At 63.3% G+C, this 23,070-nt stretch overlaps 3 protein-coding genes across 4 annotated transcripts; 2 read left to right on the top strand and 1 right to left on the bottom strand.

The window, feature by feature from the left end:
* Positions 1–2,405: 2,405 nt before the first annotated feature.
* On the top strand, positions 2,406–6,717 carry MUC1 (mucin 1, cell surface associated; the record flags this gene model as incomplete). The annotated part of the gene is made up of 8 exons (XM_084866522.1): positions 2,406–2,468; positions 2,992–4,112; positions 4,174–4,486; positions 4,600–4,655; positions 4,803–4,930; positions 5,058–5,179; positions 5,266–5,415; positions 6,383–6,717. 8 exons carry the CDS (start codon positions 2,406–2,408, stop codon positions 6,449–6,451), a joined length of 2,022 nt encoding a protein of 673 aa, XP_084722648.1. The 3' UTR covers positions 6,452–6,717.
* Positions 6,718–7,530: 813 nt separating this feature from the next.
* On the bottom strand, positions 7,531–16,732 carry TRIM46 (tripartite motif containing 46). 2 transcript variants are annotated; one of them, XM_084866758.1, is made up of 10 exons: positions 16,595–16,732; positions 14,983–15,244; positions 14,177–14,520; positions 13,437–13,580; positions 13,245–13,340; positions 12,386–12,639; positions 11,980–12,101; positions 10,747–11,049; positions 9,694–9,991; positions 7,531–8,656 (listed from the first exon to the last, which is right to left on the bottom strand). In XM_084866758.1, the coding sequence occupies exons 1-10, from the start codon at positions 16,655–16,657 to the stop codon at positions 8,263–8,265; spliced, it is 2,280 nt and encodes a 759-aa protein (XP_084722884.1). In that variant the 5' UTR covers positions 16,658–16,732; the 3' UTR covers positions 7,531–8,262. The 2 variants fall into 2 exon arrangements, with proteins under 2 accessions (XP_084722884.1, XP_084722885.1); XM_084866759.1 differs by lacking the exon at positions 16,595–16,732 and adding an exon at positions 15,985–16,574.
* A 38-nt stretch (positions 16,733–16,770) lies between these two features.
* On the top strand, positions 16,771–22,046 carry KRTCAP2 (keratinocyte associated protein 2). Its single transcript, XM_084866927.1, has 6 exons — positions 16,771–17,471; positions 17,605–17,757; positions 18,092–18,246; positions 18,395–18,458; positions 21,600–21,666; positions 21,896–22,046. The coding sequence occupies exons 2-6, from the start codon at positions 17,676–17,678 to the stop codon at positions 22,014–22,016; spliced, it is 489 nt and encodes a 162-aa protein (XP_084723053.1). The 5' UTR covers positions 16,771–17,471; positions 17,605–17,675; the 3' UTR covers positions 22,017–22,046.
* The last annotated feature ends 1,024 nt before the right edge of the window (positions 22,047–23,070 follow it).

Genomic DNA, 23,070 nt, shown 5'->3' with positions numbered 1-23,070 from the left:
TAGTGACTAACGAAAAAGGATCCTGAGAAGGGTAAGGGAGAGGGCTGGTAGGATGGAGTTAGAGGAAGTTTGGCTGAGTTTGGGGCAGGTGCTGGATGAGGGTTAGGTGAAGGATGGGGCTGGGTAGGTGAAGGGTGAGGTGCTGGTCAGAGGGGGTTCAAGTCCTCCCAGCCCCACTTACTTACGGTGGCAGCAGCGACACTCCAGTCAATAGGTCGGCCAGGATCGAGAGCCAGGAGGGCTGGGGCTGGCCCGCTCGGGGTGAGCGGGGGGCCGGGGGGCCGGAGGGGCCGGAGGCCGGGACGAGTGCAATATTGGCGGGGGAAAGAACAACACTGCACCGCGTCCCGTCCCTCCCGCCCGCCCGGGGCCCGGGATCCCGTTCCCCACCGCTTAAAGCGGGACCAGCCCAAGGACCCGGAGCGCTCTGGGAGGTTGAGTTCACCTGGGAGGCCAGAGAGACTTGGCGCCCGGAAGAGGGTGAAGGGGACGGTAAGGGGAGGTGGGGGGGGGGTGAGAAGGCCGAAGGGACGACTTTGGTATCCCGGAAGGCCGCTTTCTGACGCCGGCGTTGTGCGCGCTTGCTCTTTAAATACTCCGACTGCCCGGCGCGGAGCTGTCACCATGGTAACGCGTATCCCAGCAACTGAACTAAAGGCTGTTGCCTAGCAACTCCAGGGTTGAAGTTTTGAGGCCGCCCACCTAGATACCCGCGCGTTCTCCGGGCGGCGGGTCTGGGCTTCCCGCCCCTCCCACCCGCATCGGGCGCTGACGTCCCGCCGGCGCCGCACAAAGCCGCGCCTACCCGGGGGAGAGCTGTTGTCCCCGGTTTCCCGCCGCACCGGTCTGTTTGAAGTTAACTTTTCAACCTGTATTCGTTGAGGCTAGGAATTGTTTTCCTAACGCGGATGTAGCTGCTTCCGTTGGCCGAGACCGCCACCCAGCACCCGCGGCTGAGGCCAGATCCCCTAAACTCCATGAGCCGCTGTGAATCCCTCTCGGGTCCCAGATATCTCTGTCCTTTCATCTACCCCGGTTCTCCGAAGTTATGCAACCTCACACACTTTTACCATGTGCTTAGCTGCTCCAAATACCACTCTGCTCCCCAAAAGATAGTTCACGGCCCCCCCAATACTATTCTGTTAGCTGACTCCTAAATACGTAACCCGTCCCACCGCCCCCCACTTTTCCGATGTACTTTCTTACACACCTCGCCCACTTTTCCAGATACCTCCGGATCACACCCACTTAGCGCCATTTCCTCCAGACACCGCCCCCCCACCCCACCCCGCGCCCGAGTCCCCTCCTCAAGTTCCCAGCCTCTCGTCGATGGCACATTGCATTCCTCCCCTTCTCCGCCCCAGCCACAGGCACCTCTCCCGGGGGCGCTGTGCCTCCAGCCCCCGATGCCACCTCTCTCGGCCCCCCGTTAGGCAGCGCCGCCGTCCAACCTCCCCCACCCGGGCAGCTCCCAACCCGCCCGCCAGGCGTCGAGGGGCTCCGCGTGGCCACTAGAGGGCAGGAGAGCCTGGCCCCCTGACGGGCGCCCGCCACTCCCCGGGGCGGGGAGGGGGGAAGGGGGCTTGGGAAGGAAAGACCCTCAAGTTCGGCGGTCTCGTCCTTCTTTAAGTGGACATTTCTTCCCCCGCTTCCTTCTCGGGAGAAAGCCAGGAAGGAGCTCAGTGGACTGGAAAGTCCGGCAGGGGCGGGGCTGTGGGTTTCGGGGCAGAACTGCAGAACGGGACAGGGAGCGGTTCGCCAGGTGGGGCTATTCCGGGAAGTGGAGGGGGAGGGGGGCCAAAACCAACCCCTGGTCCACTCCTTACCAAACCGCCCCCTTTTTTCTCGGACCCCCCTCCGCCCCGAGTGGGGCTTCAAGGGCCCGGGGAGAAGTGTAGTGGGGAGCTGAGGGTGAGCTTCCCACTTAACCTGGCCCACGTTCTCTATCGCCTTTCTGGAGCTAAAACTAAGGCCTTGGGGACCCAGGTCCCAGGCTCCCCCACTTTCTCTCTCTCTCTCTCTCTCTCTCTCTCTCTCTCTCTCTCTCTCTAACACACACACACACACACACACACACACACACACACACACACACACCGCCTTCTGGAGCCAGGGAGTGGTCGGTGAAAAGGGGGGCCGACTGGAGGGCAGGTTGTCAGAGAGTTGAATGACTGGAGCCCCTGTGCTCTACCTGAGGGGACAGGAATGGTTGGGGAGGAGGAGGAAGAGATGAGGTAGGGAAAGGAGGGGCGGGGTTTTGTCACCTGTCACCTGCTCTGGCGGGTGGTGGTGGGAGGGGAGGACCGATAAAACCTGGCACCTGTGCTGCTGCGCCTCACACGCAGTGCCTGCCCGGATCTGTTCTGCCCCCTCCCCACCGGGGTCTCTGCCACCAGGACACAGGCATGCAGGCCCCTTTCTGCTTCCTGCTGCTGCTAGTCCCAGTGCTCACAGGTGAGGGGCGCCAGGTGGGGAGGGGCCGCCCGGCACAGCCTTTCTGTGGGTTTTGTCTCCTGGCAGGTGGCACCCCACAAGGCAGAAATTGCAGACAGGTGGCCTAGCCTGGGCCAGAGAAAAGGAGACAGGCTCAGAGACGACCCCCCAGGAGAATGGGTGCCAGGGGCAGGTGATTGGCTGAAGAGAAGCGCAGGGTGGGGGTGGGAGTGGGAGTGGCAGGACAGGTAAATCTCAGGCGTGGAGATGGCTAACCGGGAGCAGAGGGGTGTGGGAAGAGAGAGGGGCTGCAGCTGGAAGGAGGAGGAGGGCTGACTCGGGCCTGGCCCCCCAATCCTCCTAGCATTATTTCTCCAGATGCTAGAGGACATATTTTCTCCTTGTTCTGACTTACCCTGAACCTCATTCTCAATTTCTTACAGATCTTCCCCCCACCCCACCCCCAATAGTTCCTACAACCTCTGGCCACACAAGGCCCACGGGAAGTACACAGACTGTGACTACCCAAAGCCGCCCAATGTCCAGGTTCATTGACAGAAGTTCTGTGAGCACAACCAGCAGCTCACTCCCCACTCACAGCTCTGCCTCAAGCTCGACCACCACCCCAGCCCCCCCAGCCACCTCTTCCCCTGCCACCAGCCTGGCCTCAAGCTCGGCCACCACCCCAGCCCCCGATGCCACCTCTCCCTTGACCACCAGCCCTGCCTCAAGCTCGGCCACCACTCCAGCTCCCGATGCCACCTCTCCCTTGACCACCAGCCCTGCCTCAAGCTCGGCCACCACTCCAGCTCCCGATGCCACCTCTCCCTTGACCACCAGCCCTGCCTCAAGCTCAGCCACGACTCCAGCCCCCGATGCCACCTCTCCCTTGACCACCAGCCCTGCCTCAAGCTCAGCCACGACTCCAGCCCCCGATGCCACCTCTCCCTTGACCACCAGCCCTGCCTCAAGCTCAGCCACCACCCCAGCCCCCGATGCCACCTCTCCCTTGACCACCAGCCCTGCCTCAAGCTCAGCCACGACTCCAGCCCCCGATGCCACCTCTTCCTTGACCACCAGCCCTGCCTCAAGCTCAGCCACGACTCCAGCCCCCGATGCCACCTCTTCCTTGACCACCAGCCCTGCCTCAAGCTCAGCCACGACTCCAGCCCCCGATGCCACCTCTTCCTTGACCACCAGCCCTGCCTCAAGCTCAGCCACGACTCCAGCCCCCGATGCCACCTCTTCCTTGACCACCAGCCCTGCCTCAAGCTCAACCACGACTCCAGCCCCCGATGCCACCTCTTCCCCGGCCACCAGCCCTGCCTCAAGCTCAGCCACGACTCCAGCCCCCGATGCCACCTCTTCCCTGACCACCAGCCCTGCCTCAAGCTCAACCACGACTCCAGCCCCCGATGCCACCTCTTCCCTGACCACCAGCCCTGCCTCAAGCTCGGCCACCACCCCAGTCCACAATGCCACCTCTTCCCTGACCACCAGCCCTGCCTCAAGCTCAGCCATGACTCCAGCCCCCGATGCCACCTCTTCCCTGACCACCAGCCCTGCCTCAAGCTCAACCACGACTCCAGCCCCCGATGCCACCTCTTCCCTGACCACCAGCCCTGCCTCAAGCTCGGCCACCACCCCAGTCCACAATGCCACCTCTTCCCCGGCCGCCAGCCCTGCCTCAAGCTCAGCCACCACCCCAGTCCACAATGCCACCTCTTCCCCGGCCACCAGCCCGGCCTCAAGCTCGGCCACGACTCCAGCACACAAGGGCACTTCTGCCAAGGCTACCACCTCCCCAGTTGGCAAGGGGACGCCATCCTCAGTTCCCAGCCACCACTCTGATACTCCGACCACCCCTGCCAGCCACAGAACCAGGACTACAGCCAGTACCACCGGTGGTAGCGTAGTGCCCCTCACCTCTTCCATTCAGAGGATGTCCTTCTTCTTCCTGCTCTTTCATATTTCGAACCTCCCGTTTAACTCCTCCCTGGAAGATCCCAGCACTAACTATTACCAGGTGCTGCGGAGAAACGTTACCGAATTGGTGAGTAACTGCCCTTCCTCCACACGCTCCTTCGCAGCAGCTTCAGAACTGCTCGGACCCGAGCACCAAACTTAGCACCTACTCCCCACTCCCCCACCCCCCCCCACCCCCAGTTTTTGCAGATTTATAAGCAGGAGAGTTTTCTGGGCTCCTCTGACATCCAGTTCAGGTACAGTTCTGGGTGTGGGCTCTGTCTGGGGTGGGTGCATGTTGTCATGACTGTGGGGAAGGACGGGTGCTCTTATGGGTACTCTTACGGTTGGGGCAAGTGCCAGAAGCGGGACTGCACCTGAATCGCTCATGTCCCCGTGAGCAGGCCAGGATCTGTGAGGGTGGAATCCATCCTGGCTTTCCGAGAGGGCGCCACCACTGCCAACCGCGTCAAGGCAGGGCTCGTTCAGCTCGGAGCAGACAGATTCCACTGGGACGTCTCAGGAGTGAGCGGTGAGGCCACTGCCCTTGCCTCTGGGGCCGCTCCCTCTCCGGCACCCGGATTCCCGCTTCTCCCCGGGGCAGCAGGGGAGGGTCGCCTCCTTGGGGAAACTGCCCTGACGACGGCTTTTCCGTTCAGCGGAGGAAGTGTCCTTCCCTCCCTCCTCGCGGCCTGGGGCCGGGGTGCCCGGCTGGGGCATCGCCCTGCTGGTGCTGGTCTGCGTTCTGGTGGCGCTGGCCATCGTCTATCTCCTTGCCCTGGTAAGTGCTCGGTCTTCAGCCCTCACCCGAGTGTCCCTGCTGGAAGGAACTCCGGGGCCCCCCTAACCTGCCGTCTCCCCCCCCAGGCGGTGTGTCAGTGCCGCCGGAAGAACTGTGGGCAGCTGGACATCTTCCCCTCCCGCGATGCCTACCATGCGATGAGCGAGTACCCCACCTACCACACCCACGGGCGCTACGTGCCTCCTGGCAGTTCCAAACGGAGCCCTTACGAGGAGGTGAGCGGAGCGCGGGCCCAGGGAGAGGGAGAGGAGGCTCAGGCTGGGAAGGGGGCCCGAAGGGGTGACATGGAAAACCCAGAGACCTTAGAAAAGGTGAGGGCTGACGTGAAGCAAGCAGTGGAGGCCTGGCGAGGAGAGGAGGTGGGTGGAGGCACGAGAGTTTTGGGGAAAGGCCTGGGGAGACCATGGAACCTGGGGACCTCGGGAGGGAGTGTCCCCTCTACCAGCGGTTCCAGGAGAGCGTTCGCTGGTCAGCCGGGCGGGGGCACGGCCGTGTCTGGGATGCCCAGCGGTGGAGTGGGTGGGCACCCTTCACACAGAGCTTCCAAGGAGAGGGCACCTGTCCCGCACTCTTCTCCTAGGATGGAGGGAAGGTTGAGGAATGTTGGGGTGGGGTGGGGTGTCTCGATTCCAAGGCTGAAGTCTCACCAAGACGGGTGAGCCTGAGTGGAGGGTTCTTGGGAGTCTCAGGAAAGCAAGCCCCCCCCCCACCCCCTTCTCTCCCTTCCTGGCCCTTGTCCGCAGGACCTAGTAAATAATTACTTGGTCACCTGGGGCTGGAACTCCAGGTGGGGGAGGGGGACTTTCCTTGACCCCATTTTCCCACTCCCGGGCCTGCCTTCTTCCAGTTTACACAGATGCGCACACACCTTCTTGGGCTGGAAGAGCAGAGAGTAGAGGGAGCCGGGGGTTGGGGGTGGGGGGCAGGAGGGGGCATCAGGGAGGCTGGCTGGAACCAGGGGAGGGAGAGCAGGGGAGCAGAGGGAGGGGGAAAGGCCCTGTTTACAGTCACCTGGCTGCTGGTGGTGCAGGCAGGTGCTGGCTCCGAATTAACCCTTCGAGAGCCAGCCAGGCTCCCAGGCCGCTGCCCCAGCCTGGGGGGGCCGCCGGGGGGCCCTGGGGTGGCAGCTTCTCCCAGGGAAGCTTCTGCCCCTCAGCCTGGACCCCTTCCCCCCTCACCTAGGTCTCTGCAGGCAATGGCGGCAGCGGCCTGTCTTACACGAACCCAGCAGCCACTTCTGCCAACTTGTAGGGGCACGCCGCCCGCTGAGCATCCGGCCAGTGGCCTCCGTCATGGTCTTGGGAGTTTCGGGGAAGCAGTGCCCCCCCCCTTTCCTGGACTGGTGAGCCGGGCGTTCCAGGGGGCTGTGTGCCCCTAACCCAGCTCAGCCCTGGGGAGCCCATCCCGGCTCCCAGGGATGTGCCTGGGGCAGCGGCTCCAGGACTGGCCCCAGAGCCCCCCAATGGGAGTGGGCACTTGTACACAGAATAAAACGTGGGCCTCCTCCGCTCTGGCTCTCACGTCCGACCCGTCACCCGTGACCCTCAGACAGGAGGGGCGATCCGGGTGGGTGTGTGCGGGGGTCTGGAGGGGACTCCGGGGAGGCGGCAGCGGGAAAGGAGGCCCGGAGCAGGGTTTGTTGGGCAGCAGGGGGTGCGGAGCGGTGACCTTGGGTCAGGAGTGGCCAGTGGAAGAATTTGAGTCACCTCTCCCCCATTGCTGGCGGCACAAGAGGAAGGAGGAAACGAAACCTAAGAGGCTGGGCCTCGGCCTGCGGTACCTATGGCTCACCCCTGGTTTCAGCCTGGCCAGGGGGCAGGCCTGCACCCTCTTCTCCCCTTGGCACGATGCCCTCAGGCGGTTCTATTCTGAGCCGCTCGGGTGTGAAGTAAATCCTCAGGCGGCGATAACAGCCGAAAAGTCAACACGGGATAACAGCCACCAAGTCAACACGGCCCTGATAAGTGTTAGATCCGGGGCTGGCGCCACGCCCGGTCCCCCCCCATCCATCCGCCCACTGGCTCTGGGGTCCGCTCGCTCCCCGCACCCTGGGAATGGGGAAGTGGTTCTGGTTCCCTGCCCCTTTGAGTTCAACCACATTCCCTCAGGGGCCGGGAGCGGTGTCTCATGCCTCTTTGGGGGACACAGGAGGTCACCGGAGCCGTGCGCCCCCTGGCGGGCATGGCGGGCGCAGGCCTGGGCGGGGCACTGGTGTGGGCAGGAGTCTAGGGAGCGCCAGGCTTGGGCACCTCCTTCCCTTAGGGCCATAGCTGAGCGCCCGGTCCCTCTGGCAGCCACACCAGCACAGAAGCTCAGAGGAATGGCAGGGCTCGGAAAGGCAGAGAGTGCCTGGCCTCACAGTTTATTGTTTAGAAACCATGAAAATGACAGCTGTTGCTTGGCACAGGCCTAGCAGTCCCTACCGCAGCAGGCAGCAGGGGGCCCCAGGTCTTGTCTGGTCCAACCCAATGGGGACATCCAGCCTCCGCGTGGCCCCAAAGGGAGCCCGGGCACATGGGCATGGGTGCGGGACAGGAGAGCATGCGGGGGGGAGGGGCGTACGGGGCATGCGGCTGCAGGGCACGGGGACCCACATGGACACGGGACAGGGTCCTTCCCTCCCAGGGAATGCCAGGCAGTGCCAGCCAGAGAGCCTGCCCCCTCCAAGGCCGTCGGCCAGCATCGGCGGGGCAGGCAGCTGGGCAGGGCAGAGGGCAGAGGGCAGAGGGCAGAGCTGGGGGTCATGCCCTGGTTCCAGGAGCCTCCCTGCCACTTGGCCTGAGTGCTGGGGAGAAGGGCAGGGGTGGGGGAGGGCTCTCTCCATGGCTTGGTTGGATGCCCCGGGCAGAGGATGGAGCAGGAGCCGGGCAGGATGGGGTCTGGATTAACAGGCAATGGAGAGATGGCGGCCAGCTAGAGAGGTGAGCAGGGGAGTGTCTCTTGGTGGAGAGAAGGCCCCGGGGAGACACAGACACGGGGTGAAGGACAGGACCTCGGGGAAAGAAGAGTGGAGGGAGAAGCTGCCGGAGCCATCAGCCGGCTCCGGGAAGCTCACGGGGCCGTCAGTCCAGCTTGGCGAAGCCCCCGATGGTGACCTTCCTCTCCGGCTTGGTGCCCGCCGGCTCCTGGAGCTGCACGGCGCCCCCTCCGATGAAGCAGAAGGCGGGGCACACGGGCCCCGAGCAGTCCAGCGGGCACTCCAGGAGCCCGCGGAAGGACACGGCGTCCAGGAAGGACACCCGGCCCTGCTCGTAGTCCAGGCAGATGCCCAGGCGGGGCGGCAGGGGCACGGTGCAGCCGGCGGCCGGGCCGTCCCGCCCCGTCAGCCCCGCCCCGGCGCCGGCCCCGGCGCCCAGCAGGATCTTGCCCATGCCGATGGTGAGGAAGGCGAAGGGGGGCAGGGCCTCCACCGTGGTGTCCTCCGCCCCGCTGTCGTGGCCGCTGTCGGGGTCGTACCTGCGGAGGGGCACCGGGTTGGAGGGTGTTGGGGCGGGACGGGGCGTGGGGGGTGGGTGCCAGGGGGCTGAGACGCTGGAAGTGTGGAATGTTGGTTGAAAGGATGGGTTGGGAACATTGAGGAGAAACATGTGGAAGGAACGGGGATTAGAAGGTAGGGTTGGGGTGTGGGTTGGCAGAAAAGGGGCACAGAAAGGAGATCACGCTGGCAAGAGAGGCATTGGGCAAGAAAGCTCACTGAGGGGTGCAGCCGTAGGGGGGGGGGTTGGGGACATCTCGCTGGAGAGGGTTCTGGGGGTTAGAGAAGCTGGGGAATGAGGGCGAGAGGAAGGATGGTGGGAGGTCAATGGGGGGAGGGTGAGGAGGGTGGATCGGTGTCCGGATGAGCAAGAGATGTCAGAAGGATGTGGGATTGGGGACGGAGCTGCGAGTGGGCGGAGAGCGTTCTGAAGACACGGGGCCTGGGGAGGAAGGCACCGTGGGAGGTGTTAGTGGGGTGCTGGGGGTGAGAGGGTTGGAGATGGGAGGTTTAAGGAGAGGAGTTCAGGGCGTTACAAGATAGGGCTGAGGAAGGTGTGCAAGAGCAAGGCGTGTGTGGGGAAAGGTGCTGGAAAGGGATATCGGGAGAACGGCCTGGAGGCGTGGAGAGGGGTCTCTTAGTCTTGAGTGACAGACGGAAGGAAGTGGAGGTGGTTCCCTCTTCTTCCCTCTCCTTCCCCAGCCACACACTCCAAAGCCCAGGCTCAGAGCCCTCCCCTGGCCCCTCCCACACTTGCCCCCCCGACCCCCCCCTCCTGGCTGCCATTACTTTACTGTGTCCTTCTAAGCCTCTTCCAGCTCCACCCCAGCGAGTCTGTGCTCCTCTTGCCCCCCCATCCTGTTCCCAGCTTCCACCCGGGTCCCCCACCCCATCCTGTCCCCAGCTCCCACCCGGGTCCCCCACCCCATCCTGTCCCCAGCTCCCACCCGGGTCCCCCACCCCATCCTGTCCCCAGCTCCCGCCCGGGTCCCCGCCCCCCCAGCCGGAGCGGCCTGACCTGGGGCTGATCACGTCGGCCGCGCCCTGGAAGCTCTCCTGAAGCTTGCTCTCCAGCCCGACGCCCACCTTGACCAGGTAGGAGGCGGGGTCCACGGCGCAGGCCCAGTAGCTGCGGCCCTGGGTCACGGCCACGTCGCCCAGGACCACGTCCACGCTCAGGTGGCAGCCGGTGAGCAGCCGCTCGGCCGCCAGCAGCAGGGGCAGCCCCGGGACGCTCCGCACGGCCCGCTGGTCCTTGCTGATGGCCAGCCTCTCGCGGCTGGAGCCCCAGCGGCCGTCCAGGAAGAAGTGGAGGACTGGAGGGGGAGGGGACAGAGGAAGGAAGGGCTTCAGGGACAGCCTGGGACCGAGGCATCAGCACCGACGCCGGGGGGTTTCGGAACAGGGAACGGGCTGCCAAGGGCGCTGGGAGCAGGGCCTGGCGGGCGGGCACGAGGGGCACGGGGGAGAGAGAAGTGGAGATGCCAAGTGGGCACGGGACCCCGGAGGGTCTGGTGACGACCGGGGGGCACAGAAACCGGTGCCGGGGCCCAGCCGACTCCCAGCGCGGCCTCTCAGCCCGCCCGGCTGCTCGTTCCGCGGAGACACTCCCACCCCTGCCTGCACCCTGGCCCTCCCTCTGGTCCTGACAGCCAGCCCCGCCCGCGCCTGCACCTGCCTGCACCCGGGCCCACACTGTGGCCCTCCTCCGTGATGCCTCCGTCCCAGGCCCACCCTGTTCCTGGACAGTCGTTGTGCTGTCATTAGTAGCTCTGACTCGAGGTGGACACTCTAAGACTTCGCATGTGTCAACCCCATTAATCCTCACAGCAGCCCTCTGAGGGAAGCACTGTGAATGCCCCCACAGAAGAGGAACTTGAGGTTCGGAGAGGGCGCATACAGATGGCAAGAGGCAGAGCTGGGGTCTGAACCCAGCAAATCTAGCTCCAGCATTAGTGAGTGTGACCCACTGCACCACACGGCCTCTCCAGGGCTCACCCAGCCCCTCCAGCCGGCGCCTGGGTCCCAGCATGCCCTGCACCGCACCGCGCCCGCCCCTCCGCCCACTCACCGGGCGCCGGGGGCGTGTGCAGGTGCACGTCCTCGCTGTACTCGCCGTAGCCGGCCTTGTTGCAGCCGCGCACACGCAGCACGTACACGGAGCCCGTGTCGGGGTTCTCCAGCAGGGCGCTGGTGCCCCTCACCTCCTCCCGCCGCTGCCAGTGCGCCGGGCCGGGCTGGGCAGGCACGTCCGTGCGCCGGAACTCGATGGTGTAGTGCCAGGCGGGCGGCGAGTGCGGGGGCAGCCGCCAGCACAGGAAGATCTGGTCGTAGGCGAAGGTGCGCTGCGTGTCAATGACCGGAGCCTCGGGCACTGTCGGGAGAGACGGCGGGGTCAGTCAGGGCGGCCGCTGGCCGGGCGTGGGGGGAGGCGGGAGGGGGAAAAGCAGCGGGAGCCGGGGGGTGAGTGCGGGTGAGAGGGACCCGGGGAGAGACCCATCTGGGCGCCGGGCAGGGATGGGCAGGCAGCGCCCGAGGGAGGAGGAGAGAGGCAGTTGAGGCCTGGGTGTTAGTGTGGTGAGCGCACTGGCCTCAGGTCAGCACCTCCCCTTTCGGGCCTCAGTTTCCTCCCTGTCAAGCGAGGGCACCAGACCCGAGGAGACCCTTCTTTCTCTGCGCCTTTCATTCTAGGAATAAGGAGGAGCCCCAGGGCAAGGCCACCGGGCCCAGGCAAGAGGGCACTGAACAGGAAGGAGGGGACAGAGAGGGAGGGAGGGAGGTGAGAGTCAGCACGACAGAACATGGGGACCACAGAGGGCAAGCGGAAGCTCGGTGGCAGGAGACAGAGGTCAAGGAAGAGAGAAGAAAAGTCCAGAGGGCAAGGGTCACAGGGACAGAGGGCAAGGGTTGGGCAAGCACCTAAGGAAGGCAGAAGAGAGACAGGCCACGGGGCTGGGGGCACTGGGGGGACGGGGTCTGGTGGAGGCAGGACAGAGAAGGAGGCAAAGAGGGGTGGCCAAGCGGGTGGGGGCTGCGGGTGGAGCAGGGGCCCGGGCCGCTGACTTGCCTGGGGTGCTCCGGAGCAGAGTCCGCGGCGGCCACGGCCTACAAACAAAGAGAGGGAGAGCGGCGCTGAGCGCGGGGCGGCCGGCGTGGCCGGTGGGCTGGGCGGGCGGGCGGGGTGGCTGGCCAGGCCGGGCAGTGGGCTGGGAGGTCCCCGGTGGGCACTGCCCCCCGGGCCCGCTGCTGGGGGAGGAGGGAGGAAGGCTCTAACTGGAATGGGGCCTGGCCGTCGTCTCCTTACCTCGGAGAAAGTTAAGCTCCGTCAGCAGCTTCATCTCTCGCCCCACGTCCAGCTGGCAGTGGCGGAAGGAGGAGCTGGCAGCCGGCCGGAACATCTGGAGGGCCTCTGTGGCTCGGGCGATCCTGGGACGGGGGCACCCAAGGGTCAGGCACTGCCGCCTGGGCAGCCACCCTTCTCCTGGATTCTGCCCGCCTGCCCCTGAGCCCTGGCGTCTGTCTGCTTTGGGTCTCGTCCTCGTCCCCTCACGCACGCTGGGTACTGGTTTGGCCGAGCGGTGGGAACCCTCAGGGCCCAGCTCTCCATCGGACGGCACTTGAGACTCTGTCCTGGACACTGTCTACCCCTGGGATGCCCCTCTCACCCCCCCCCAGGGGAGCCCGTGCCCCTGAGCTGTGCCCTGAGGTACCTGTTATGTAACTGCTTGGCTGCTTGCACAAAGCACGGCTGGTCCGTCTCCTTAAGGACCTCCTGGGCGTAGCCCACCAGCCCCGAGCCGTCCAGGAGGCTGCGGTGCTCCTGCAGCTGGGCGCCGAGGCGGGCCAGCCGCTCCTGCTGGCACTCCTCGATGGCCTGGAGCAGCGCCGCCCTCTTCTCCTCCAGCACAGCCCCCAGCCCCCGCACCAGCTGGGACACCTCCTCCTTGGCCTGCTGACCGCTCACCTGCCCAGAGAGCAACACTCACTATCTCCCTGACGGGGCTGCCTGAGCCAGCCTCGGGGCCCCGCACCGAGGCCGGGGTCACAGAGAATCTGGGGACATGCCACCCGCCTCACCGGGGCCGGGCGTACGGCTCCCGAGGCACCGCATCCCCACGTGGCCTCCGCTCCTGACCATTTGTGCTAGCCTTTCCGGTGCCCACTCCCCAGGACTCCCCCGAACAAAAGCGATCCCTCCTTGGGCTGTGCTCACACCCAGCGGCGTCTGTGCTGTCTTGTTGCCCACCCCACGCCAGCTGATGCATGCCATCCGGGCGAAGGCATCAGAGCCGTCGCCTTAGCCTAGCTCCAGGGATACGTGCCATCCTCAGCAGGTTTCTGAGCCCGAGGGCATCTGACCTGCTTTCCTGGGACTTTTCAGGCTCTCCCCGTCCTGTCCCCACTATAGTTCCAGCCGCAGCCTGGCCCAGGGCACCAAGCCTCCTGCTTAGCCTGGTTTCATCAGAACCCGGACATGCACGGACCCCACACTTCCTGAGCTCGCCACCAGGGGATGGGGCCCGGCCCCTCCCACCCTCCTGCTGTGTCCACCTCTGTGCCCTCCCTCACCTCAGTGTGCCTCAGGGTCTCCTCCAGCTCACAGATCTGGGTCTGGACCGTGTCCTGGTTTCCTAGGATGTATGTCAGGCTCTTTGACAGTTTGTCCTAGGAGGGAAGAAAGAGGTGGGAATCAGAACCGGCTGGGCAGAAGCTATCAATCAGTAAGAGGAGGTGTGAGGGGGTGTGAGTGGGTCAGCTCACCTTGAGGGCCTGGTAGGCGCTGAGCACGGGTGTGATCTTGTGCCCGCTGTGGGTGCGCCTCACTCGGCAGAGCTGGCATACCAGACGTTGGCACGTCTTGCAGTAGTGGGTCACCTCTTCCTTGTGGTCTGGGCACATGAGGCCCTGGGGACAGAAAGGGCAATGGCATAGTCAGCCAACGGTCTGCATAAGGGTGTGCCCTTCCTCCATTGCCAGATGGGGGCGAAGAGGAGCTCAGTGGCGGTGCTCCACAGCGCCACCTGGTGGTACCTGCTAGCATCAGAAAGAGCCTTTCCTGCCCCCTCCAGGCACCAGCATCCTGCTCCCGTCAGCTACCTCAGGAGAGGTGTGGTAATCACAATATAACGATGGCAATCTTGGCCTTGTGGTTACTCATTAACCTTGTCCATCTTGTTCTCTCTCCTATCCCCATGCCCGGAACAGGGCTAGGCTCGGAGATGCTTGATACATATTTGTTCAATGAATAAACCTCTAGTGTTCACAAACACTATCTCACGTGAGCCTCTGGGCAGCCCTGCGGCTGTGGGTATGGCAGGACACGTACCAGCCTCCTTCAGCAGCGAAGAGGAAGGCCCCAAAGAGCCGCCCAGGGCCTTCGTTGCCGTCGTTACAGAAAAGGGAGCCTGGCCATGGCAAACCCCTGCCCACCTCCGTCCGGGCACCCCTGCCCATCCAGGTCTACGCGCCCCTCCCTCCCGGGCCCCGCGGGGGCTGCTCACCTTGGGGCGGAAGGAGAGGGTGGGCAGGGTGGGCTCGTGCTGGGCCTTCTGGGTGCCCCAGGGGTGGAAGAGCTTGAAGCACTCGTTGCAGAAGGTGGCGCGGCACTCGGTGCAGCCCTTGGTGGCCTCCAGCGGCGGCGGCTTGCACAGCTGGCACAGGATGGCGCCGCCCACGCTCACGCTCTGCCGGTACCGCTCCACCACGCGCTCCAGCGTCAGGTTCCGGAACAGGCCCGCCAGGCCCCGCTCCCCCAGCTCCACGTCGCCCTGGCAGGCTGGGCACGGGAACACGATGGCCTGGGGGTGCAGGGCACCTCGCTTCCGCCCGGGGTACGTCCCGAAGCCTGCAGAGGGGCCGGGGAAGGAGGGAGGCGGTCACCCTCACAGCCGGCCGGAGGTGGGGGGGGAGTCTGTTCCGCTAAAGAATTAATTTTTAAAAATATATTTTTTATTGATTTTTTACAGAGAGGAAGGGAGAGAGAGCTAGAAACATCGATGAGAGAGAAACATCAACCAGCTGCCTCCTGCACACCCCCCACTGGGGATGTGCCCGCAACCAAGGTACGTGCCCTTGACCGGAATCGGACCTGGGACCTTTCAATCCGCAGGCTGACGCTCTATCCACTGAGCCAAACCGGTTTCGGCTAAATAATTAATTTCTTATTGTGTCCTAGCTCAGCTGAGCCCCACGGAGGAACCTCCCCGCCCCCTGGACGCAGACAGATGCCCCTGAGCAAGGATGGCCCTTCCGTCTTCCTGATGGACACCCGGCATCCCCCCTCCCCTCCCCCCAGGCTGCAGCCCACCTGACTTGAGCAGCCGGTCCAGGCGCTCCGGCTTGGGGAGGGTTCTCCGGGACAGGCGGGGGCTGCGGGTGGAGGGGGTGGAGGCGGGGGACGTGGGCTCGGAGCTGGGGTCCCCGCCGTGGCCTACATAGCCCTGCTGGCCCAGCACCTCGCGGGCACAGGCCTGGCACACGTTGTGGGTACAGGGCAGCACCAGGGGCTGCTTGTACATCTCCTGGCACACCGGGCACAGCAGCTCCTTCTCCATGTTCTTCATGCTCGTCTGCGGAGGGACCGGGAGGTTAGCTCAGAGCTTGGACGCGGGGTATCTTGGCAGGCCCCAGGGGTCTCAGGCAGGGGCAAGACAAGCTACGTATGGCTTCCCCCAGCCCCACCCCACCCCCGTCCCAGCCCAGGCCTGGCCCGCAGACCTTCCCGGCTCTGCCTCTCGCCTCTATGTCTCCGAGGCAGAGTTGAAGGCCTGCGCAGGAGGAGGGGTGCTCCGGGATCCGACCTCCGCCAGCCTCAAGCTCCCCCCCTCCACTCTCCCTGCCCAGCCAGGTCTGCAGCCCCTGCACCTGGCCATGGCCCCCTGCTCCCCGCCCCCACCTCTCTCCTGCCCCCGGCACGTCCCTCAAGGACACCGCACTCACCTCGGCGCGGACCCCCGCCCCCTCTCTGGCGCCCCCCACGCCCCCTCCCACGCGTGACTCCTCCCTGTCGGCGGGCGCAGCGCCCTCCATCCTCCCGCTCACCGCTGCCGTGCTCCCGCTGCGGCTCCGGCCTGCGGCCTCCCCGGCCTCCATGCACCATCCTGGCTTCCCCGGTCATCTCCTCCGGGCCCCCCGACACCAGCCCTTCTCCCTGGCCCCCCACCATCCGGCCCCCCGCTCCTTCCTCCCCGCAGCGCTCCGGGCTCTCCGCAGACCCGCGCCCCCTCCCCGCGCGCCCCCTCCCCACCGGAAGTGCCCCTCCCTCCCCCGGCGGCGGGGGTCCCCGCCACGCCCCACCCCCTCACCTCACCTTGGTCCCCCTCTTCGCAGCCATCCCGGCCAGGGGCGCCGCTGACACAAAGGCGGGAGGGAGGGACGGGGAGGGAGGGGGGAGGAAGGGATGGTGGGGGGAACGAGGCTGGCACCGCCCCTGGGAGAGCCGGGCACGAGTTGCCATGACAACCGCGGGAGGCTGGGAGGCTGCCGGGAGCGGGGGTGCGGTGGGGTGGGGTCTCGGGGAGCTGTCCAAATGGGGAACTGCACCCCGGGGTGGCTCCTTCGCCGCCCCTGCCTGCTCCCCGTTTTCTTGGGGATTTTCCAAGCTCACCCTCGCCCCGTCCTAACGGTGCAGCCCCCCTGCCCGGCAGCCCCCGCCCCCCCCCCCGCTGCCCCCCGCAGCTCCGGGTTCGGTTCCTCACACCCCGCAGAGGGACACCCTCACGGCACCCACCTCTGGGCTGCCCCGGATCACCACCCGCTACCTGCACCCCCACCTGCCAGTCCCCTCTGCCATCGCCAGCCCTCTCCGCCCCCCCACCCCTGCATCCCAGCATCTTCCCGGATCCCCACCTGTTCGAGGACCCGGCCGGTCCCGAACCCCCGGGCTCCCCCTCCCTCCCCCTCGGCCCCACCTCACTCACACTGATGCGGACCAGCGCATCCATGATGGACGTGAAGGTCTGCATGTCCTCCGCCTCGGCCATGGTCCCACCTGGCCGCCCGCCCGCCCCCGGTGCCCGATCCGGCGGCGCTGAGAACCCGGGGCTGATGCAGGAGCCGGTGGGGTGCGGGGAGGGGTGGGGGTAAGCCAGCACTGCGCATGCTCCGGGGCGAGCCTCGGCCAGGCGGGGTGGGAGGTGGGAAGCAGTTTCCCCACGTGGTTCTCGGGAGGCGGCGGGCCGCGCGGAGTGGTGTTCGAGGAGAGAGCCATTGCTCAGGTTCGCAGCCTCCATGGGCTGCTGACCGTCCTCACATAACGGGGAGGATCGGCTTAGAGAAAGCGGGGCTCCAGGGTGGCAGGGCCAGGCTTTGGTTTGGCCAGGAGCCTGGGGGAGGTGGCGGAAGGTGGCTTGACTTGGGTGGCGGGCACACAGATTTTGTGTGATGGAAGTGCGCACCTCGCCCCGGCCGGGGTGGCACAGCTGGTGGAGCGTCCTCCCACGCACCCCAGGGCCCCTGGTTCCATCCCCGGTCACCCGGTCAGCGCACACACCCAGGCTGAAGATTTGATTCTCAGTTGGGTGCGTGCGGCAGGCGACCAATCAATGCTTCTCTCTCTCTCTAGCTCCCTCTCCCTTCCTCTATCTTTCTTTTTAAAAAATCTTTGAAAATCTCATTTTTTTTAATGAGAAAAAAAATGTACACTTCAAACCCATATAATCATATTAACCAATGTGATCCCAATACATTTTTTAAAAAGCGTCTACAGAGATGTTGAGGCGATGCTCATGGAGGAGGGAGGTTGGAGGAACGGGCATTAGAGGTGACGTAAACGGCAAAGAAGACCGAGGTGGGCAGGTGAGGGGTCGTTTTAAAGAGTTAAGCGCAGCTCGCGTTAGAGGCAGCGGCTGTCCGGGCTGCGGGTGAGGGCGGAGGACTAGGGCGGTGGCCAGATGCTCTTTGACGCAATGCTTCCTCCCTACCGCGAGAGGGCGCCGCGTCAGGCGCCGCGGGGGACGAGAGGAAGACGTGGGGAAAGCTCGTCGCGCTGGGAGCTGGCGCATGCGCACAGGCAGCAGCGCCCGTTCATCTCCTGTCTTTCTCGGCCGGAGGCATCTATTGGATCCACCGGGGGGCGTGATGGGTAATTGGGGCGGCGGGGTACCCCGGGCAAGCTAGTTGGGGTCGGGGTTGGGAAGGACCCGCTTTCCTGGTCCGCTCCCCGCAGAGCTGACGTGTCCCGTGTCCCAGGGGGCGGGCCAGGTTGCACGGGGTCGGAGGGTGCCGGGCGCTCGGGGCTGAGCTATTTCCGGGGGGCGCGGTGCAGTGAGGGGCGTTGGGGAGCATGGCTGCGAGCCGGGGTGGGGGGGTGCGTGGACGCGGTCCGGCCCTCGAGCTCCGGGACCTGCCACGTCGGCCTGCGGCTCCCGGAGGCGGGGCCGGGCCGGACTCCGCGTGTCCTCTCTCCGGCGCTGCAGTGGTGGGCACCGGCACGTCGCTGGCGCTGTCCTCCCTCCTGTCTCTGCTGCTCTTCGCTGGGATGCAGATGTACAGCCGCCAGCTGGCCTCCACCGAGTGGCTCACCATCCAGGGGGGCCTGCTGGGCTCCGGCCTTTTCGTCTTCTCCCTCACTGTATCCTCCTGCGGTGGAGGGGGGTGGGGGGTGGGGGTTGAGGGGGGGTTGTGGGGTTGGAGGGGAGGAAGGGTGGCGGGCCACGCAGGCTGGTGCCACCCCCATTTCTCACCCGGCTCTGCCCTGCTCCTTAATTCCCGCAACCCAGGCCTTTAATAATCTGGAGAATCTTGTCTTTGGCAAAGGATTCCAAGCAAAGATCTTCCCTGAGAGTAAGTACAAATTGGGGCTTGAGAATTTGAACTCTCTCAACATCCCCCCCCCCCACCTGAATTTCCAAGGTGCTTAGAAGGTCATGGTTGTTGCAGAGAAGGAAGTAGGTGAGTAAGGATGTGTGGAGACAGATCACACCTTTGGATCCAGCACCTTAGCTAGCTCCTGAGATCGGAGCTGGAAAAGAAGGCCTCCGAAAGGGAGAACCTCGGTTGCCTTATGGCTAGTTCCCAGGGAATGTCTGAGGGGAACAGGCAAGTTTGCACCCGCTTTGCATCCATCCATGGGGGGGAGGGAAGAGGCCTTCCTGTTCCCACCAGAAGCAGCAGCGGGAAGGACCACGTTCATTGAGCGGATCTGACGTGAAACGGACCCACTGTCAGTGAATTCCATTGGAGATGATGGTGAAGAGCCTAAGTATTAGACACACCAAGTTTCTATGTGAGCTGGAATCCTGACCCAATTAGGATAACTTTTAGATGGTTCCCTGTTTGAAATGACCCTTGTTCTACTGCTCGTGAAATTGGGATTTGATGTGATTTAGTTATTCATGGAGTATTAAGTTCATAAAGCAAATTAGGTGTCAAGGCCAGATCACACCAAGAATGCCGCATGCTGGGAAATTGCCCACATGTTCCTTCCTGTGGCAGCACAGAGGCAGTGGGGCAGGGGCAGGGATGAGAAGGGGGTTCCCCTCTCACCACCCCTCCCTGATGCCCTCGCTGGGGCCGGCCACCTGCTGCTTGTCCCCTGGCTGTGTTGGTCCTCAGTGGTCCCGGTGGACCAGGTGACGGAGAAATATGGCTACTCACACCTTCCCGCAGGAGAACTTTTGTTTTGCAGGAGAACTTCTTGATGAAAGGAAAACCCCAGACTCATAGTTTGGTGAACTCTTCGAAAAGTACATTAAAGATGAAAAGATTGAGCCAGTTCTTTTTAAAAGAACTCCCAGTTGCCTGGCCAGTGTGGCTCCGCATTGAGGTTCGATTCCCCATCAGGGCACATGCCCAAGCTGCTGGCTTGATCCCCAATAGAGGTTGTGCAGGAAGCAGCTGATCAGTGTTTCTCATCAGTGATGCTTCTTTCTCCCTCTCCCTTCCTCTCTGAAATGAATTTAAAAAAATCAAAAAGGAACTCCAACTTTAAAAATATATATGTTTTTATTGATTTCAGAGAGAGGAAGGGAGAGAGAGAAATAACGATGAGAGAGAATTATCCATGGGCTGCCCCCTGCGAGCCCCCCACTGTGCTCGAACCGTGACCTCCTGGTTCATGGAAGGGTGCTGAACCACGGAGCCACACCTGGCCGTCCAACCATCAGTGTTTTAACGAGGGAAATGGACCAGACAGTGCCTGCCAGTGCTCAGGAGAATAAAGCCTTGATTGATGGGTTTCCAAGAAATCAGGACAACCTTCAAAGTTGGAACCAGACCATAGATGGGAAGGCAGATTAATTTTACTTAAAATTCATTTGTTGATTTTAGAGAGACAGGGAAGGAGAGAGAGAAACATGGATTTGTTGTTCCACTAACTTATGCATTCACTGGTCGATTCCGGTATGTGCCCTGACCGTGTCCAGACCTTGGCAAATCTGGAGGGCGCTCTTATCAACTGATACGCAGATTTATTTAAGGAGATTTAAAAACCGCTATACTGTGGTCAGAAAAGTAATATATCTTACTAGAGGCCTGTTGCACAAAATTTGTGCAAGGTGGGGGGTGTCTCTTAGCTCAGCCTGCACCCTCTCCAATCTGGGACCCCTCTGTTTAAACTGGCAATCGGACATCCCTCTCACAATCCAGGACTGCTGGCTCCCACCTGTTCACCTGCCTGCCTTCCTGATTGCCCCTAACTGCTTCTGCCTGCCAGCCTGATCACCCCCTAATCACTCCCATGCCAGCCTGATTGATGTCTAACTGCTCCCTGCCGGCTTGTTTGCCCCCAACTTCCCTCCTCTGCCGGCCTGGTCACCCCTAACTGCCCTCCCCTGCAGAGTTGATCACCTCCAACTGCCCTTCCTTGCAGGCCTGTTCCCTCTCAACTGCCCTCCTTTGCAGGCCTGGTGCCTCCCAGCTGCCCTCCCCTGCCAACCATCTTGTAGTGGTCATCTTGGGTCCACATGGGGGCAGATCTTTGACCACATGGGGGCAGCTATTGTGTGTTGGAGTGATGGTCAATCTGCATATGACTTTTATTAGCTAGGATAAGTGTTTTTGAAAAATTGGCAGCAAATGCTGTCCTGTGTGAAGCCCTCCTCCAGGTCTTGCTCCATCGAGCCCGGTTGCAAGCGAGAGCTCCTCCCGGCCAGCAGCCCCGGACTCCTCCCTGGGCTTTGTTTCCGCGTGAATTGTCTTCATTTACTGGAAAGAAACCTTGTGGGGCAGGGTTCCTGTCCCTCTTTGCCTGCCCTGCTCTTCCCACCCGGCAGGTGGGGTTTGCCCTTGCTTTCCTCCTCCCCACCCCCCCTTTCTCTCCGGTCCTTCTCTAGATAGCCTCAGGCCCCTCCCCTCAGGGTTTGTGTCCAAACCCTGCCCTCCATCCCGTGTCCGGGGAGTGAGGCCCTCGGGTCCGCCGCTGGCCGGTTTAGCGAGGTGATCCCATTGGCCGGCTTCTGTGGGGAGGCCTGGACCGTCTTCCCGAAGAGGGAGCTCACCTTGCCCTTCAGACCCTGTTATCCCCGCTGCTTTCCTGGGCAGGCGGCCAGGAGAGGGACTTTGGGTGATAGCCGGGGCCGAGCAGGGGCTGAGCGTGCGTCTGCCGCCGTGTCCTGGGCGTCAGGAGGCCACCTGCGTTCCCTGCCGTGGTCAGGCCACATCCCTCCACGCAGGCTCCCAGATTCGGAGGCCCCAGACTTCCCCTGGTCCAGTGGTCTGCAGACTCATTAGTCAACAGAGTCAAGTATCAACAAGACAATGATCGAAATTCCTATTGAGAGTCAGATTTTTCAAACTTAAACTTCTAACGTCAATTCTTTAAAATAGACTTTCCCAGGCCATGGTATTTTGTGGAAGAGCCACACTCAAGGGGCCAAAGAGCCGCATGTGGCTCGCAAGCCACAGTTTGCTGACCACGGCCCTAGACGTATGAATGCTGGTATTTCCACTCTGACCTCTGCCCCCATGTGCTCTCTCCCTCCCCAGTTCTCTTCTGCCTCCTGTTGGCTCTTTTTGCATCTGGCCTCATCCATCGCGTCTGTGTCACCACCTGGTAAGTGTCTGACCGCTGGGTAAGGGGTACAGCATCCTGTCCTTTGGGCCTGGACCCTCCTCTGATGGTTCCATCCTTCCCCATACCTGCTCCCCCTCTCTCCTCCCTTTCCCCCTTTCCCCACTTTCTTAAACCTGAGCCGGGGTTGTTCTCCGGATGCTGGTGTCTGTCCCGGGAGGCCCAGGCCGGCAGCAGGTCCAGTGATGCCGGGCCTCTGTCTCGCCCTCAGCTTCATCTTCTCCATGGTGGGTCTGTACTACATCAACAAGATCTCCTCCACCCTGTACCAGGCAACAACACCCGTGCTCACGCCGGCCAAGGTCACGGGCAAGAGCAAAAAGAGAAACTGACCCTGACCCCAATAAAGTCGGTTGTTTGTAGCTCTGTGTGTGTGGTGCACTGCGGCCCCTCTTGCCAATGCTGCGTGGGTGTGCAGAACGATCGGACACGTGGGCACCTGCTGTCTCAGGCCTTGAGGATGGTGCGGCTTTTCTTCCACTCGGGTGTGTGTTACCAGGTTCTATAGAGTGCCAGCAGTGGCCCGGTGCTTTGCCAGGCCCTGGAGTGGCATGTGCTGTGTCTCATCGTGGAGGGAAATGCACCAGGGGTCTGCAGGCCTGACCTCTGAGAGGAGGGGTAAAGGCTGCAGTGCAGGGAGGCCTGTCAGAACTGGAGTAGCCTGGCCGGTCTGGCTCAGTGGGTAGAGCATAGGCCCGCCGACTGAAGGGTCGCGAGTTTGATTCCTGTCAAGGGCATGTACCTTGGTTGCAGGTTCCCGGCCCTGGTGGGGTGTGTGCAGGAGGCAGCCCATCAGTGTGTCTCTCACATGGATCTTTCTCTCCCTCTTCCTTCCACTCTCTAGAAATCAATGGAAAAATGTCCTCGGGTGAGGATTAACAAAAACAACCTGGTTCTGGTGCCCTCGTTTTCCTCCTCTGATGAGTAGCCAGGAGATTAGGAGCCTCCTAATGTTCAGCGGAGGGTGTGGAACGATGGGGGCCAGGCCGCCCCGTCCACGTGGAGCCCGGGGACAGAATAGAAACGAAGGTTCTGGGCTCCGCTGTCCGCTCTGCCGCGAGGACCGCCTTGTCCAGAGCTGTCCGCGGGCGGGGCCACCCCCGGGCGGTGTGGCTTCGGGTGCACGCAGCGCCTCGGTCACACTGTGTTCTCCGCCGGGCCTGGTAACGGGCAATGAAGGCAGGCGCGTGGGTGAAAGAACCTGCCCCCTGGAGCATAAAACCCTGAGCATGGCATGTGCATGACGGAGGGGGCCCAGTGAACATGAAGGAGTGAGTCTGAATTGGTCAGGATCAGAGCGACCCCCACCCCCACCCTCCCCCTTCTCCAATTAGAGGCCCACCCAACGCCCCTACTCCCATTTGTGGCCGGAATCCCAAACCCTTG

The sequence above is a fragment of the Pipistrellus hanaki genome, assembly GCF_964339955.1.
Source record: "Pipistrellus hanaki genome assembly, chromosome: 18".
Taxonomy (NCBI): Eukaryota; Metazoa; Chordata; class Mammalia; order Chiroptera; family Vespertilionidae; genus Pipistrellus; species Pipistrellus hanaki.
This window is presented reverse-complemented; position numbering and strand designations above follow the sequence as displayed.